The following is a 16,310-nucleotide window of genomic DNA, read 5'->3' on the forward strand; positions in this document are numbered from 1 at the left end:
TATTATGTAGGGTTTTTCATTCCGAAACCACGATATGATTATGAGGGACGCAGTAGTGGAGCGCTCCGACAATTTCGAACATTTGGTGTTCTTTAACCTGAATGGACATTGCACGGTACCTGGGCCTTTTCATTTTTTCCTCTTTAGAAATTTGACCACCGTGGCCGGAATCTAACCCACAACCATCGGCTTCGCAGCCGAGCACCCTAGCCACTGATGCACCTAGGCGGACAACTCTTCGAGGATCGAAGCCCGCTGGTTTAGACATTACATGGCATGCTGTCCTATTTATTAAAACTCCCTGTACACATCTCATGTGTTTGTCGCATTCTTAGAAGTGTCCAACAATTTATATGTGAGAACACTTTTCTAATTGATCCCCAAAAGGTCTTATTAAAATAGCCTGTTAACTTACGAAGCGACTGCCGCAATTTTTTTTTGAAGTCATCTAGTTGCAGGGATTTGTCACGTGCATTAAGCGCTTTCTCTCTTCTTTCGTACCATCGAGAGCGTCGCGCGGGCTCTGCAGGCGGGGATGACAAGAGGGCAAGAAGATGCGCGTTAGTCTGCACGAGCAATTTCCTTGACCATTTTACATGCTCCCGAGTTCCCCTTTTTCTACAATTGAGTTTGAGCCATCTGCACGAAATGTACAACAACCACGTGCACATATACACCGATGGTTCAACCACAGCGTCTGGTTCTGGTGGTGCGGTGGTGATTCCAGCTAGAGGAATCACTCTGCGAATCAAACTGTCACATGTCACTACGTCCACAGCGGCAGAACTTGCGGCTTTGCGTGGCGCCCTAGAGTACATCAAATCCCAAAGACCGAGTAAATGGGCTGTGGTTTCCGACTCAAAACCAGCCCTACAGAGCATGCAGTCAGTCCTTCGACGAGGTTGCCATGAACAATTAACTTACGAAGTTGTCAAGCTTGTTCACCACGTCACAGAAACAGGCCACGAGGTCAAGTTTCAGTGGCTTCCTGGCCATTGTGGGATCAGTGGCAATGATTCCGCAGACAACGCGGCTCGCACATCGCACCAAGAAGAACATACCCTTCCGATTCCTTTGTCAAGGACCGACGCTTCAAAGCAACTTATTCACCTGGCACGTAGTCTGAATCTGCAGGAGTGGAACACCCCAAGCATAAGACATACGAGACTACACCAAATAAACCCTCGACTGGAACTTCGACCTCCATCCGGACTTCGTCGACGAGAAGCTTCACTTCTTTGTCGCCTTTGGTGGGGGGTTGCCTTCACAAAAGCATATAGAGCCCTCATCGGATTGACCGACAGTGCACAATGCGACATCTGCTGCACCAAAGAAGACATCAACCATCTGATATGCCATTGCCCTCGATTTGCCTCTGAAAGACAGAATCTTTCGGACGCATTGCGACAATTGGACGATCGGCCACTCTCTGTGCAGATGCTACTGGAACACCGTCATAGCCTTTCGTCGGCTCAAAAAGCAGTCAAAGCTGTCTTGTGCTTTTTGAGGACTACAGGCCTATGTGACCACCTTTACCTTTTGTGTAGGGCCACCGCTGCATACGCGCCAGCCGATTGACTGACAATCCTCCTTTTTTTTCTCTCTCTCTTTCTCTTCTCTTTCCCTCTCTCATCTTTATGCCCCCTTCCTATTCCCCCAGCGAAGGATAGCAAACCGGGCATGTGCCTGGTTAACCTCCCTGCCTTCCCTCTTGTTGTTTATCCCCCCTCTCCATCTACCCCTTCACTTCAAATAATGTTCTACTTCCTGTTCTTCCTCCTCATCTGACCCTTCGTTTCGTTTGACTACTACTACCACTACTACAGAGGAGGGAAAAACCCACACCCTAAGGAGTTTCGCCCCTAAAGGTGCCCTCAGGAGAAAATTCTTTTACGCATTACCACATTCGAGCGAGCACCGAAGTTGAGGATGAGCTCTGAAAAGTAGTATTGTCTATCAAAGCTTCTAGAGGAGACCAAGTTATCGTCACAGAATGCAGTGGATCACAATTTTTTGAATCGGTCGTTAATATACGTGGTGAACATTGCAAGAAACATTAAACCTAGCGCTTTGCTATATTTGGCAGAAATCATACATGCAAAGGCCCAATTATAGATAACTGTGGGAGCTGGTGTTCTAATGAGGCATGCGGCACGATGTAGTCCAATTTCTCTTAGAACATTTCAAGCTTCCTGCTTGCTCTTATACAGTAAGCCCCCATCTAGAAACGTGGTGGGCTTCGAGTATGCTTGAAAAGACCTAAAAATATTGCCACTTCTTCATGCAGCGATATATTTCTAAACGTTACAGAGGCGGAAAATTTGCGTGCGCCAGTCGTGTAATAGTGCCGCCTCCACAGAAATGGTCGATGTTTTTGAACATCATTCTATGTGGACGATTTCTGCGCGCACATTCTTAACTATTTACGCGTAGTCTACAAAGAAATAAAAAAATACGATAACCGACACTCATTTGGAACTATTCGTAAAAAAGCCGAAAATTGAAATGTTTCTATAAGTACAGTGCAACAGCTACAAATGCAATCGTATGCCAACAATTTTATCTAAAGCATGAACGTGCGGTAGATCAGCATTTTTTAAAATGCTGTGGTCACTGCTTTTAAATTTATTGTGCGGTCTCGCAGAATTAACGCACCTGCTGCCAGTAAGGGAAGAATAAAAAAGACGGAGAGTTCTTCACCCCACGCAAGGACGAAATTGTAATAAAATCAGGGTATCCTCTTTTCATATCTCTCTCTCTCTCTTTCACTTGCTTTTTTTTTTCAACCGTTACAAGAAAACGTGAGCTGATACAAAGTGGCACAGATTTTTTCATTCCGTCCTTCGTACTAGCGACAAGGGCACCTATCGTTTTGTACGTAAAATGTGAGAGTGTTATTTTGCTTCTTGCGAGTGCGCAGCTGGGGTCTTACAAGAACCAAACGCGCAGTCGGAGACAGTTTTTGTCGCCGAGTGGCAGCATCGTCTAGCTAGCGTAGAATTCGCCTCGGGTATAGCAGAGTGAAAAGGAAAGAGAGAGAAAACGGGAGCGGGTGGCAAAGAACAACGGTGTTCATTACGACCGTGACGTTCTCCTTCCCTGTGTTACAGGGGAGACCCATCTGGTCGGGGGGTGTTCGTGCCGCCTAGTAATCAGAAATTCAATTAAAACGGCTCGACTTCCCTCCCCCTCTCCGACCCTGATCTCGCTACCCTCTCGCCTCCTTATTTCCACGCCAGTTCTCGAATCTAGCTCTTTACGGGAAAAGGCGCCGAAAACGCGACACTTGTACGGCGATGCCTCGGCGCGAGTCGGCCACCTCTTCTTGGTCGGGCTCCCACGAACCGACTGCAGTCGCCGCCGCTCTCGAAAGGAAACAGCGGTGATACGCGTCATTGGAGGAAAGCCCCTTGGTTACTTAATGACAACGCGGCTTTTTCGAAGTGCGTAAGCGACGCCGGGAGCCTCCGAGGTGACAGCGCCGGCACGCGCGAGCATTGATTAAGGCCATCTTTCCTCCCTCAGAGCAGTGGCCCTTTTCACGGAGCGTGGCAGATACGCGCGCATGGGTCGTTGTTGGAGGCTCGCGGAAGTGGGGGTGGGCAGCGACCGTTCACTCCGCCTGACTAATTGCTCGACTAGCGTTTCGGGCCAGCGATGCGGCGTTTTCTCTTCGGCCCCGTACGCTGTATACGCGCGCGGGACAAGCGCTCTTCTCTGTAGAAAGAGAGAATGCCGCCGCAGGAGGAGGCGAGAGCGTCGAGATGCAGTGCGATTTCGAGACGACAGATGGCAATGGAACCCGCTTGCTTGAATTCAAGCAGTCGCAAAGAGCCGAAAGCACGAGGCTGAGGGAATGATCGGAAGACAGACGAAAGCGGGGGTGAGTGAGATTGAGGAGGTTTTCGAGTTTAATGGCAGGGATTTTGATTCGAAAAGTCGCGGGGCTCCGAAGCCATCTGTGGTTCACTGTTATCGTTTGTAGCCCGTTGTGGCAGGGTGCGAGGGTGTAGCTTTCGCTGCTCGCCTGCAGTTAAAGACGCGAGTGTTCAATGGGGGGCCACCAGCCGTTGACTGCGAGGGGCCCTTCGGGGAGGAAAGCTTGTAACTCCAGACCCATTAATTTGAAAAGATTGCAACCGTTGGTCCCGCCAGAGTACCTCGTTTTTAACGCTCCGAGCCAGGATTTTTTTTTCCAGTGCCCAATCCCTGCCATTGTTTGTAATGTCACGCACGACTCTCTGCTGCGTGCTTTCTTCGAGCGTGTTGTGCCAGAGCTGTAGGAAGAGGGAGGAGAGAAATTGATTGGGCGTGAGTTTTTGGGCTGGTGCATGGATCTGAAGTATACAAATTGCGGCAACTTCGTCATCTTTTGTTGGGAGGCCGGCTAATGCTTTTCGTTTGTTTCAACCTTTGACTCTGCGTACAGGTCCCGATGTCGGCAAAAAAAGTATCCCACCACATCTTTCCCCGATGGCTTCGTTCAACATCTACAATTTCTTTTCATTCAGTCTCTTTTTTTTCTTTTTCTTTGTCATCATTTCTCTCAGTGGTCCCCTCATTCTGCACTTGTGTCATCGGTAATGTGTTTGGCAGAGCAAAGAAAACAAACCATTTTATTCCATGAAACGTCGTATCATTCACGGCCACTTCGATTGAGTACGTTGCTCGAAGCGTGTAACCTGATCGCCACTAACCTGTCCGCTTGATACGTCTATTGCTATTCGGTGGAAAGAAAACGAACGTAACTACAAAACGCGCAGAAATTAATGGCAATGGTCCATCGCTGTACTGTGTAGCACTGTTATTTTCCTCTTGTTTTGCTGCAGCTCGTTCACATATTTACCAGAAACGATACTATTATCAATGACCTCTGCAACACCTCAACCATTTAGGAAACGCTGGCTGCTGGTGTTTATTCGGAAAGAGGGCACAACCATAACAGCAGCCGTACAAAAATAAAGTTAAGACAGCCTGTTGCCTGAACGAAGATAACAGTTCAGTGTTTAGAAAAAGTTGTTGACAGTTTAGAGTACAAGGTACTCTACTATAGAAAAACATAAAGACGTCCCGTAGGCCTCACACTTGATGAGTCCGCGTCGACAAAAATTACGTCATCAAGGAGCTCACGATGACGCATGATTCAGTGCGAAGTTCGCGCCGGCCACTGGCATCGACAAAAGCTGGGGCTTCCACGTCGCAGTTCTTTCGAATGTAACATTCATCGAATGTTCACACTTAATCATAACATCGTTTTTCTCTAGTAGTTCAACTGCACAATAAGGTTCACCCAGACAGACATTTCTGGCTGCACTGGTCTTTTGGCATACACAAATGAAGCTAAATAATTAGATCTTTCTAACATTCACTGGACATCTCGTAATATATCACCCTAAATACTTACTTGTCGTTATGGCACACTAAAGTGCCCCAGATATTTTAATTGCGAAGCATTTCTTTGTGAGCTCCAAGCACTTTTGGGGTCTATCTACGTAGATAGATAGATATATCTATAGCCCCCTACGTCTGGGTGCTCTCGTGATCACCCCTTAAAGTCTGGGTAAATCACAAATAGCATGGGTGGGTAACATGGTTCGACGAATATGACTCGCTGGCCATGAGATGAATAATGGCACGACCCTGATATCATATTATTCGGTATATCACACTTCGGGCTATTGTTTTATGCAGGATATCAACTTCGAAGAAAACACTCTACTCCAGACAGTGACACATACTCGCAGGCGGGTATGTGCCACTGGTATGTGGGTATGCGCCACGGGTAGCTAACACTTCGTGCTACCCAGAAATGTCGAGAACACGCATGGGTAATTTTCACGCGTGAGCGTTAAAAAAAAGCTGACATTGGCAGCGTGGAACCAACGAATGTAAATAAAAAAGTGTCTATCTACAAGCAGGAATCGAACCCCACCATTCAGCATGGATATCAAGTGTTCTGTCACAGAACCATGCCAGGACTCGAAACTTCTTTTCAAATAGACCGTAATGTTCGTAAAGCGTGCATTGGGGATGCAGTGATGGCTATCCAATCTGTGGTAATGCCACAGGCACGGAACGAGGTTTAGCCATGCCAATGCGAGTATGTGCCATGGTGTGAAAGAAGAATAGGACGGTTGGTGTGCTTGTGCTCTAACGTTCGGTTCGGCTCGACGTCCAGTGCTGCTCCTGTGAACAGACGTTGTGGTCGTTCTGTAATCACGTGACATTTTCTGGTGGAGGTGCTGGGTAGTGTTGTATGCACTGCAATCAGCAGCGAGGTCCTGACACTAGTCGCGACTTGGAAGAACCCGCTGACCTACGGCGTAGCAGGCGACAACTAGGCCTACCTCCTGAATTCGGACCATTTCCACAACTCGGCAGTACTATGGCTAGTGCGGGAACGCAAACCCAAGAAACATCAACGCTGCCTCCTCCATGGTTCTTCAACGTCCTGCGAACTCCAAAGCCGCTCCACGGTGACCCTTACGAGGACGTTGACGGCTGGCTTGACGACTACAACCGTTGCGGCAGCGTCAACGAGTGGAACGAGCAGCGAAAGCTTCTGTATGTCTACTTTTATCTCGAGGACTCTGCGCGCACTTGGTTCGAAAACCATGAAGCCACTATGACAACCTGGCCAGAGTTTTGCAACCCGTTGCGAAATACCTTCCGAAGCTCTGACCGAAAGGAGCAAGCGGAACGGCTCCTCAATTCCCGAAACCAGCGTCCGAACGAGAGTGTTGCCATGTTCGTTGAGGACATGCCGCGGCTGTTCAGGCGAGCCGACTCCTCAATGACGGAAGAGAAGAAGGTGCGCCTCCTAATGCGGGGAGTGAAAGAGCAGCTGTTCACGGGACTAGTGCGAAACCCTCCCAGCACTGTAGAGGATTTGCTCCGCGAAGCCACGACAATGGAGAGAATGCTAAGGCAGCGTTCGTACCAGTATGAGCGTCCTGGCAGTCTTTCATCAGTGTCGTCGGCCCTGCCAACACCTGGCGTCACGACTGTAAAAGACCTGACGGAGCTCGTGCGCAGTATTGTGCGTGAGAAGCTGCAAAAGCTGCACGTGGTGTCTTCTCCGCCCCTTGTTGCTGCTCTAACAGATGTCGTTCGCGAAGAGGTCCGGCAGCTGGTGCACCCCATGACGACTCTGCGTGCAGCCGAAGTCCAACCCATGACGGCCCCGCGTCCAGCCGAAGCTTCGCTATTAACGTACGCGGAAGCACTATGTACTCCTGCACCGGCTGTTGGCTATCCGTCCCGTCCGTCCACCTTGCAGACGGCACCGTCGTTCTACTCGGCACCACCGCAGTACGGCAACCCACCCCTTACACGGAAATCCAGTGTATGGCGTGCTCCCGACAACCGGCCTCTATGTTATCACTGTGGTGAACCAGGTCACATCTACCGTGAGTGCGCCTACAGGCACATGGGTCTTCCTGGCTTTCGTCCGGATGCTCGTCGACCCAGAAATGGTGAGCGGCCCCGTGCTATCGCCGAATACTTGGCAAGCCAACGATCCTCAACCATTCCGCGTCGCCAATCTCGCTCACCATCTCCACGGCGTTCCAAGTCACCTCGCCAACAATCGACCTTTGCGGACGTCCTTGCAGGAAGATCGCCTAGATCCACAAGCCCGCGCCGGGGAAACTAAGAACAGCGACCTCTGGGGGTGAGGCCGCTGTTGATCGACCGTTACAAGACCGTTACCCTGCCCCGATTTGTCTGCCGACATCCGACGACATTCTTTCACCGACGTGTGCCATCGACGACAAACGGGTCTCTGCTCGTATCTCTGTCCTTGTCGACAACCACCCCCTGACCGCTCTGGTAGATACGGGTGCCGATTATTCTGTTATAAGCGCTGACCTCGCTGCACAGCTAAGAAAGGTACACACCTTGGGGACATGGAACCAACCTCCGGGCTGCGGGAATCAGTACATATGTACCTCAAAGAAACAGCCGTTACGTTGGGTTAAGATCATCTATCATCATCATCATCATCATAATCATCATCATCATCATCATCATCATCATCATCAGCCTGACTACGTCCACTGCAGGACAAACGCCTCTCCCATGTTCTGCCAGTTAACCAGGTCCTGTGCTTGCTGCTGCCAATTTATACCCGCAAACTTCTTAACCTCATCTGCCCACCTAACCTTCAGTCTCCCTCTAACCCGCTTCCCTTCTCTGGCAATCCAGTTAGTTACCCTTAATGACCAGCGGTTATCCTGTCTACGTGCTACATGCCCGGCCCATGTCCATTTCCTCTTCTTTATTTCAACTATGATATCCTTAACCCCCGTTTGTCCCCTAATTCACTCTGCTCTCTTCTTGTCTCTTAAGGTTACACCTAGCATTTTTCTTTCCATTGCTCGCTGCGTCGTCCTCAATTTAAGCTGAACCCTCTTTGTAAGTCTCCAGGTTTCTGCTCCGTAGCTAAGTACCGGCAAGATACAGCTGTTATATACCTTCCTCTTGAGGGATAGTGGCAATCTACCTGTCATAATTTGAGAGTGCTTGTCGAATGTGCTCCACCCCATTCTTATTCTTCTTGTTATTTCAACCTTGCGGTTAGGCTCTGCGGTTATTACCTGCCCTAAGTAGACATAGTCTTTTACAACTTCAAGTGCACTATTACCTATCTCGAAGCGCTGCTCCTTTCCGCGGTTGTTGTACATTACTTTCGTTTTCTGCAGATTAATTTTAAGACCCACTTTCTGCTCTCCTTGTCTAACTCCGTAATCATTAGTTGCAATTCGTCCCCTGAGTTACTCAGCAATGCAATGTCATCGGCGAAGCGCAAGTTACTAAGGTATTCTCCATTAACTCTTATCCCTAACTGTTCCCATTCTAGGCTTCTGAAAACCTCCTGTAAGCACGCGGTAAATAGCATTGAGGAGATTGTGTCCCCCTGCATTACACCCTTCTTGATTGGTATTCTGTTGCTTTCTTTATGAAGCACTATGGTAGCAGTTGATCCCCTGTAGATTTCTTCCAGAATGTTTATATATACTTCATCTATGCCCTGATTCCGCAGTGTCTGCATGACGGCTGACATTTCTACTGAATCAAACGCCTTCTCGTAATCTATGAAGGCTATGTATAGTGGTTGGTTATACTCTGAGCATTTCTCTATTACCTGATTGATAGTACGAATGTGGTCAATTGTTGAGTAGCCTGTTCAAAATCCTGCTTGTTCCTTTGGTTGATTGAATTCTAATGTTTTCTTTACTCTGTTAGCAATTACCTTTGTAAATAGCTTGTATACTACAGAGAGCAAGCTGATCGGCCTGTAATTCTTCAAGTCCTTGTCATCTCCTTTCTTATGTATTAAGATGATGTTAGCGTTCTTCCAACACTCTGGTACCCTTCCCGTTAGGAGACACCTCGTAAACAGGGTGGCTAGTTTTTCTAACACAATCTGTCCTCCATCTTTCAGCAGGTCTGATGTTACCTGATGCTCACCAGCAGCTTTGCCCCTTTGCATGCTCTCCAAAGCTTTTCTGACTTCTTCTATCATTACTGGTGGGGTGTCATCTGGGTTACTGCTAGTTCTTATAGTATTAAGGTCGTGGTTGTCTCGGCTACTATACAGATCTCTGCAAAACTCCTCCGCTATTTTAACTATCCTATCCATATTGGTATTTATTTTGCCTTCTTTATCCCTTAGTGCATACATACGACTTTTGCCTATCCCAAGTTTCCTCTTCACTGCTTTGACGCTTCCTCCGTTTTTCAGAGCGTGTTCAATTCTCTCCATGTTATACCTTCTTACATCGCATACTTTACGTCTATTAATCAACTTCGAAAGCTCTGCCAGTTCTATTTTGTCTGTTGTACTTAACACTTTCATGATTTGACGCTTCTTAATTAGGTTCCTCTAATTGGGCTAGCACTGAGAGGGAAAGTACAGGAATTCAGAGTGTCACTGCAGAACAGGTACTCGGCTCTTAGTGAGGAAACCAACCTTAGCGTAGATACAATGAATGATAATCTGACGAGTATCTTTACAGACTGTGCAGTGGAAGTTGGAGGCAGGGTAGTTAGACAGGACACTGGCAAGCTTTCCCAAGAAACGAAGAACCTAATTAAGATCATCTATAGTTAAGCGCAATGCATGGAAGGTGATTGGCACTTTATATCAACCAAGCAAACACGCGAACAGACATTGGTGATTTTCATTCGCGAGCTTTAACAAAAATCAGTGCATTTCCACGAAGTGAATGACGACAGGTGGGCGACGCTATAGCGCTATAGGTCTTAACGTCCATGATGTCCACGTTGAAGTCGCCTACTACTGTTAAGGACGGACGCACGGACAAGTGGATGGATGCACGGACAGACAGACGGACGAATTGGGTGATAATGTATTGTGCTTTCATGTAGTTGATTACACATACAGTCGGTTGTTTACACGTTTTTTTAGTTGTTTTGTGCAGGTGTTCAGTTTCGGTTCGGGTTTTGTGGGGCGTGATGGACGCCAATTCTATCAACCCTAAGGAGCTTCACTCCTAAAAGCCGGCATCGACAGCGTTGACTGAAAGAACGCATAGAATAGATATGATCGTCCCAGCAGGAATCGAACCAAAGCATTCTGCGTGACCATCAAGAATTGTACCACAGAGCCATGCCAGGTCTCGGAACTGATTTTTAAGTAGACCGTAATGTTCGTGAAACGTCAATAGTAGTTGCAATGCTGGCTACCTAGTATTATATACAGTACATACGTACTACTATCATACAGCCGTCACGTCGCGTTAACGACAATTGTAGCGAAGCACCATTCACTGATGCTCATTTAGCTGCATGTGTCCAGGGTCACACAAGCTTACATATCAGCTTACCGCTTCTGGCGTTGCTAATACCCATGTGTCTGTTATAATCGTTACGCAAAGGTAAGAACGCGACTCTTTAACAATTCTATGCGTACAACATTTTTACACGTGTTAGCGTCATTTGATACCGTGTTGCTCAATAAGAAAATTACAACACAGTCACCTTCTCTCGACGCGCTTAGCATAACTTTGATTCCCAAAGTACGTGGGATCTGCAGAATTTTATGTTTTATTAACGCGATTCGTCCTTGGTCTGACACAAAGTGTTCATTAAGCCTATGCATCTGGTCCATTGATTCCTGTTTCGTTTCTAAAGAAAACTATTGCGCTATGCCATGAAACAAAGCGAGGTAATAAAAATAAAAATTACGGCAGATAACTATGAAAATATCATTGGAAAAAGCAGTGCGTGGACCCTCATTGAGTTCCTTGTGTGTGCGTGTGTATATCGATTGATACGGATGCATGAGCGGAAGTGTGGTGCGAAAAAATACTGCTCTCTATCTGCTGCTACAACAGTATAACAAAACAGTAGGTGTAAGCCATACTTGCTGCGCAAGCTGAAGGAAAACGAGAAGGGAGACAGGAAAGAGCGCTCCTTCCTGTCTCCGTTCTCGTTTTTTTCCTTCAACTTGCGCAGCAAGTTCAGTTTTCATACAGTGTACTAGAATTGGAATTATAGTACACTGTAGTTTTCAAGTAGGTGTAAACTGGCCCTTTCATAGCTCCCTGAACTCTACGATGAGACATCAGACAGGTTATACCACGCGTTCGCTCTCACAGGAAATCGAGCACACAGCATCTGAAGCACGAACAAAAAAGTTAAGAAAACTTGGCACCAAGGCTCCAAAGCTTGAACTAAGTGCGGAGCTGGACAGCCTTCCTTGTTTTTCTTCGGTTTTCTCATCCTTTCATGTTTTCCGAGTTATTTGTCCTTTTAATTCTATTTATTACTTACACCCTTTTAATCTATTGTTTACTATTTCTATTTTTAGTCTAAATTAATTTCACTTTCTTCCTCTTCTTTTCAATTTCTTTCTGGCTTCCTGTTTTTTTTTTCTCATGCTGTGGTTGCTTGGCGTGAAGCAGGAAAAAACCACGTTTAGAAATAGCAAAAAAGAGAGAAAACGAGAAATAGAAAGTAGAAGAAAGAGCAAAAAAACAATAGGTGAAAAAAATAGAAAGAACACAAGCACAGGCCGGGCTGCTAAAGTGTTCCGCACTTAAAACGCGGTGTGTTTCTGCCAACCACCCCGGAGTGATGGCTGAAGCCACCCGACCACATCACTGGTAGTAATGACTTTTTCGTTCATTCTAAATTGTTATATACACTGGTCTAGAACTGAGAAGATCCTAAATTCACCAAACATTTGCCACATGATATAATGCTCCTTGCCCCAGCACCCGTTCATTTGCACTATCTTAGCACGGCATACGCACAGAATGCCAGACTTGGTATCCATGCTAAAAAAGTCTAGGGCTTTCAAACCATTTTGGGTAATGCAAGTTTCTTGGTAGCTCATATCGTTCCAGATAGCATTTTATTTATTCTTAACGCACAGTAATCAGGCGTGCACGATCACTAACCTTGACTTGCCAAGCATATAAAACATAAAAAGCTTTTTTTTATTCTGGTCTGTATAAAACCGCGTACTCACCGAATTTAGGCGTGCATTTGCATTCGCGACAGTGTGAGAATTATTAGAGAGTAAGCCTCGTGAAACTACCATTCATGTGTTTGGAAAACAGTTTTTTACGAGTTAGGGTATACTTGGTACTCTACTATGGGAGAGCGGAAAGCCGTCCAATCAAAACAGCTGTAGCTAATAAATTGAAGATCTGTGTTTAGGAGAAATGTTCGACGACTCAGAGTACGATGTACTCTACGATGAGAGAGCAATAAACGGTCCATGATCGCCCGCATACAGAAGGATCACTGAGTTATGTATATTCTCCGATTAATGCGAATATCTACTTGTTCTTCGAAGAAGCGACTGGTGCTAAAAGAAACCTCATAAACTGTGCCAGTAAGGCATTCTGTAAATATATTGGTGCAACGAATGTTTGTCCGTTTTTTTTATTTGCAACCTGCTTTTCTTTTTCCACTGCTTGGCATCGTATGTCTTTTTTATAGCCTATTGGTAGCTGTAACGACACAGAATAGCCCATTGTGCAACTTTACTGTATCTAACGTGTGCGATAAGAACGGACGTACGGGCTGTCTATTCTTCTTCTGTTCTCGTTTACAGCTCTTTTTGAAAATAATGTTTTCTGCGTGCGCAGCTTTATGATGACTAATGAATGAGGAAACGCGTAGGTCGAGGCGTGGAATAACAACATTACTGGCAGCCAGCCTACAACTATCTTGCATTGAGAAGAACTGAAACTCTTTCATAGTTATCTCTCAAGAAACGGAAATAAGACAACCACCCCTTTGTAGCCGGGAGCCACAAGTAAATCTGTGCCATTTTCTCAGGAAGAAAAGCCTTCGCCACCTTGCGGGTTACCGCAGAACTCATTTGCAATAGTTATCAATCACGAGTATCAGCACAGGTGCCCGATTTACAGGTGACAGTGTTGTGTCATTGATGGCGAAACGTACCGATGTATGGGCATGCGCAGGTATGCTTTCTATCTTTTCTTCCATAGCGCGAACTCCCTGCCTGTACTCGGTGTTTGTGTTCTCTTGTTGCCTTTCTCTTGGGTTCGTGCCTGCACACCCTACATTCCTCTGCGATATCCGATTACCGTTGAATCATGATCAAGTATAAGGACGGTCAGTAACTTCACCATTTAGTTTCTACAAGAATCTAACACAGCATTCTCAAGCGACATCGAAGTGGCCCGAAATGGTTGGCCACCCGTCGTGCAAGTAGCAGCGTGGCCGGCCCTTTCAAATCATGGCGAGGGCTACTGACCTTTCTCGCGGCCGAACGCGATTTCCTGGTCGTCTTCTCTTCTCCACGTGATTTCCGGTTCTGGCGTTCCCTTGGCAACGCACTTGAGCGCGGCTTCACCCCCCTCTCGGACTTCGGTGTCTGAGCTGGTGTTCTCCTCGTCAATCTTGGGTGGCACTGCGGAAAAAGAAAATAAGAAATGAGGACAAAGGGACATTCTGGCGTAGGAAAATGAACACAGAAGAGTCTACATCCATCCATCCATCCATCCATCCATCCATCCATCCATCCATCCATCCATCCATCCATCCATCCATCCATCCATCCATCCATCCATCCATCCATCCATCCATCCATCCATCCATCCATCCATCCATCCATCCATCCATCCATCCATCCATCCATCCATCCATCCATCCATCCATCCATCCATCCATCCATCCATCCATCCATCCATCCATCCATCCATCCATCCATCCATCCATCCATCCATCCATCCATCCATCCATCCATCCATCCATCCATCCATCCATCCATCCATCCATCCATCCATCCATCCATCCATCCATCCATCCATCCATCCATCCATCCATCCATCCATCCATCCATCCATCCATCCATCCATCCATCCATCCATCCATCCATCCATCCATCCATCCATCCATCCATCCATCCATCCATCCATCCATCCATCCATCCATCCATCCATCCATCCATCCATCCATCCATCCATCCATCCATCCATCCATCCATCCATCCATCCATCCATCCATCCATCCATCCATCCATCCATCCATCCATCCATCCATCCATCCATCCATCCATCCATCCATCCATCCATCCATCCATCCATCCATCCATCCATCCATCCATCCATCCATCCATACATACATACATACATACATACATACATACATACATACATACATACATACATACATACATACATACATACATACATACATACATACATACATACATACATACATACATACATACATACATACATACATACATACATACATACATACATACATACATACATACATACATACATACATACATACATACATACATACATACATACATACATACATACATACATACATACATACATACATACATACATACATACATACATACATACATACATACATACATACATACATACATACATCCATCCATACATACATACATACATACATACATACATACATACATACATACATACATACATACATACATACATACATACATACATACATACATACATACATACATACATACATACATACATACATACATACATACATACATACATACATACATACATACATACATACATACATACATACATACATACATACATACATACATACATACATACATACATACATACATACATACATACATACATACATACATACATACATACATACATACATACATACATACATACATACATACATACATACATACATACATACATACATACATACATACATACATACATACATACATACATACATACATACATACATACATACATCCATCCATACATACATCCATACATCCATACATCCATCCATACATCCATCCATCCATACATCCATACATCCATACATACATACATACATACATACATACATACATACATACATACATACACCTATGACAATAATATAGGAATGACAAAGAGAGATCAGCCTTTGCAACTGCGATATGAGGCCAGCAATGCAGAGCCTGAAGGTCGGGCACCATCCAGTATTCAGTACCCTAACTGTGCTGTCAATACGCGCTATCAGATAGTGCGGCACTCCTCTAGTTCTGTTTTTTAAAGACGATAGTCTTTCTTGGGGACCTTTGACGCAAAAATGTTGGTCTCTCTGTCTGTCTGTCTGTCTGTCTGTCTGTCTGTCTGTCTGTCTGTCCTCTCCTAACGGCACCGGGTACTTGAAACGGCCGACCACATCTGCAGTGCCCACCAATGTTGCTCAAGGTTTAGCGTTCATACATATGCAATTGTCAATTGATAAGCAATTACTGCGCAAGTCTGGGACACCATAACAACACGTATATATTCTGCATGTGCATCTTTTACTAGAAAAGGCATACATAAGTAATTTTAAGGACCGTAGTGCTTATCACACTGCACTGACCATGCAACGCTTGCACGAAAAGATGAGTGTTTCACCGATTTGGTAAGACGTGATGGTGGTGGCACCTACCCGTCGCCTAGTGTTCTACACCTTATCAGCTCTGGGACGGGCGCGCACACCCGTCTCAGAGCCACACGCTTTGTTTTCTAAGAACACTGCCAGATGGCGCTCATGTCTCACGTGTGACGTGACTTGATGTGCTCGTTCGCCTCCGCTGCACGCTCAAGGCACTCTAACGCAGCGCCTCCAGAATAACACTCACCGATTTTCTTGCGCAGAACATCAAATAAGTTGTTCACTTTCTCCACACGCAAGACTATCGTCTTTCGACGACATTTGCAGATTACATGCAGATACGGGGCCCTTTTTTTTCGGTTCCTTAAGCTTGTGTTGAGCGTCATGAAGCTCAAAAC

At 45.9% G+C, this 16,310-nt stretch overlaps 1 protein-coding gene across 4 annotated transcripts in view; it reads right to left on the reverse strand.

Annotated features, from left to right (window-relative positions):
* Positions 1-16,310, reverse strand: part of LOC142814667 (lachesin-like) — a 251,967-nt gene that overhangs the window by 37,965 nt on the left and 197,692 nt on the right. For all 4 annotated transcript variants that reach the window (XM_075893833.1, XM_075893831.1, XM_075893840.1 and 1 more), the window contains one exon: positions 13,760-13,915. In XM_075893833.1, the coding sequence (XP_075749948.1) occupies positions 13,760-13,915 (156 nt within the window). The remainder of the gene's footprint in view (positions 1-13,759; positions 13,916-16,310) is intronic.

This window comes from Rhipicephalus microplus, chromosome 1, assembly GCF_043290135.1.
Source record: "Rhipicephalus microplus isolate Deutch F79 chromosome 1, USDA_Rmic, whole genome shotgun sequence".
NCBI lineage: Eukaryota > Metazoa > Arthropoda > Arachnida > Ixodida > Ixodidae > Rhipicephalus > Rhipicephalus microplus.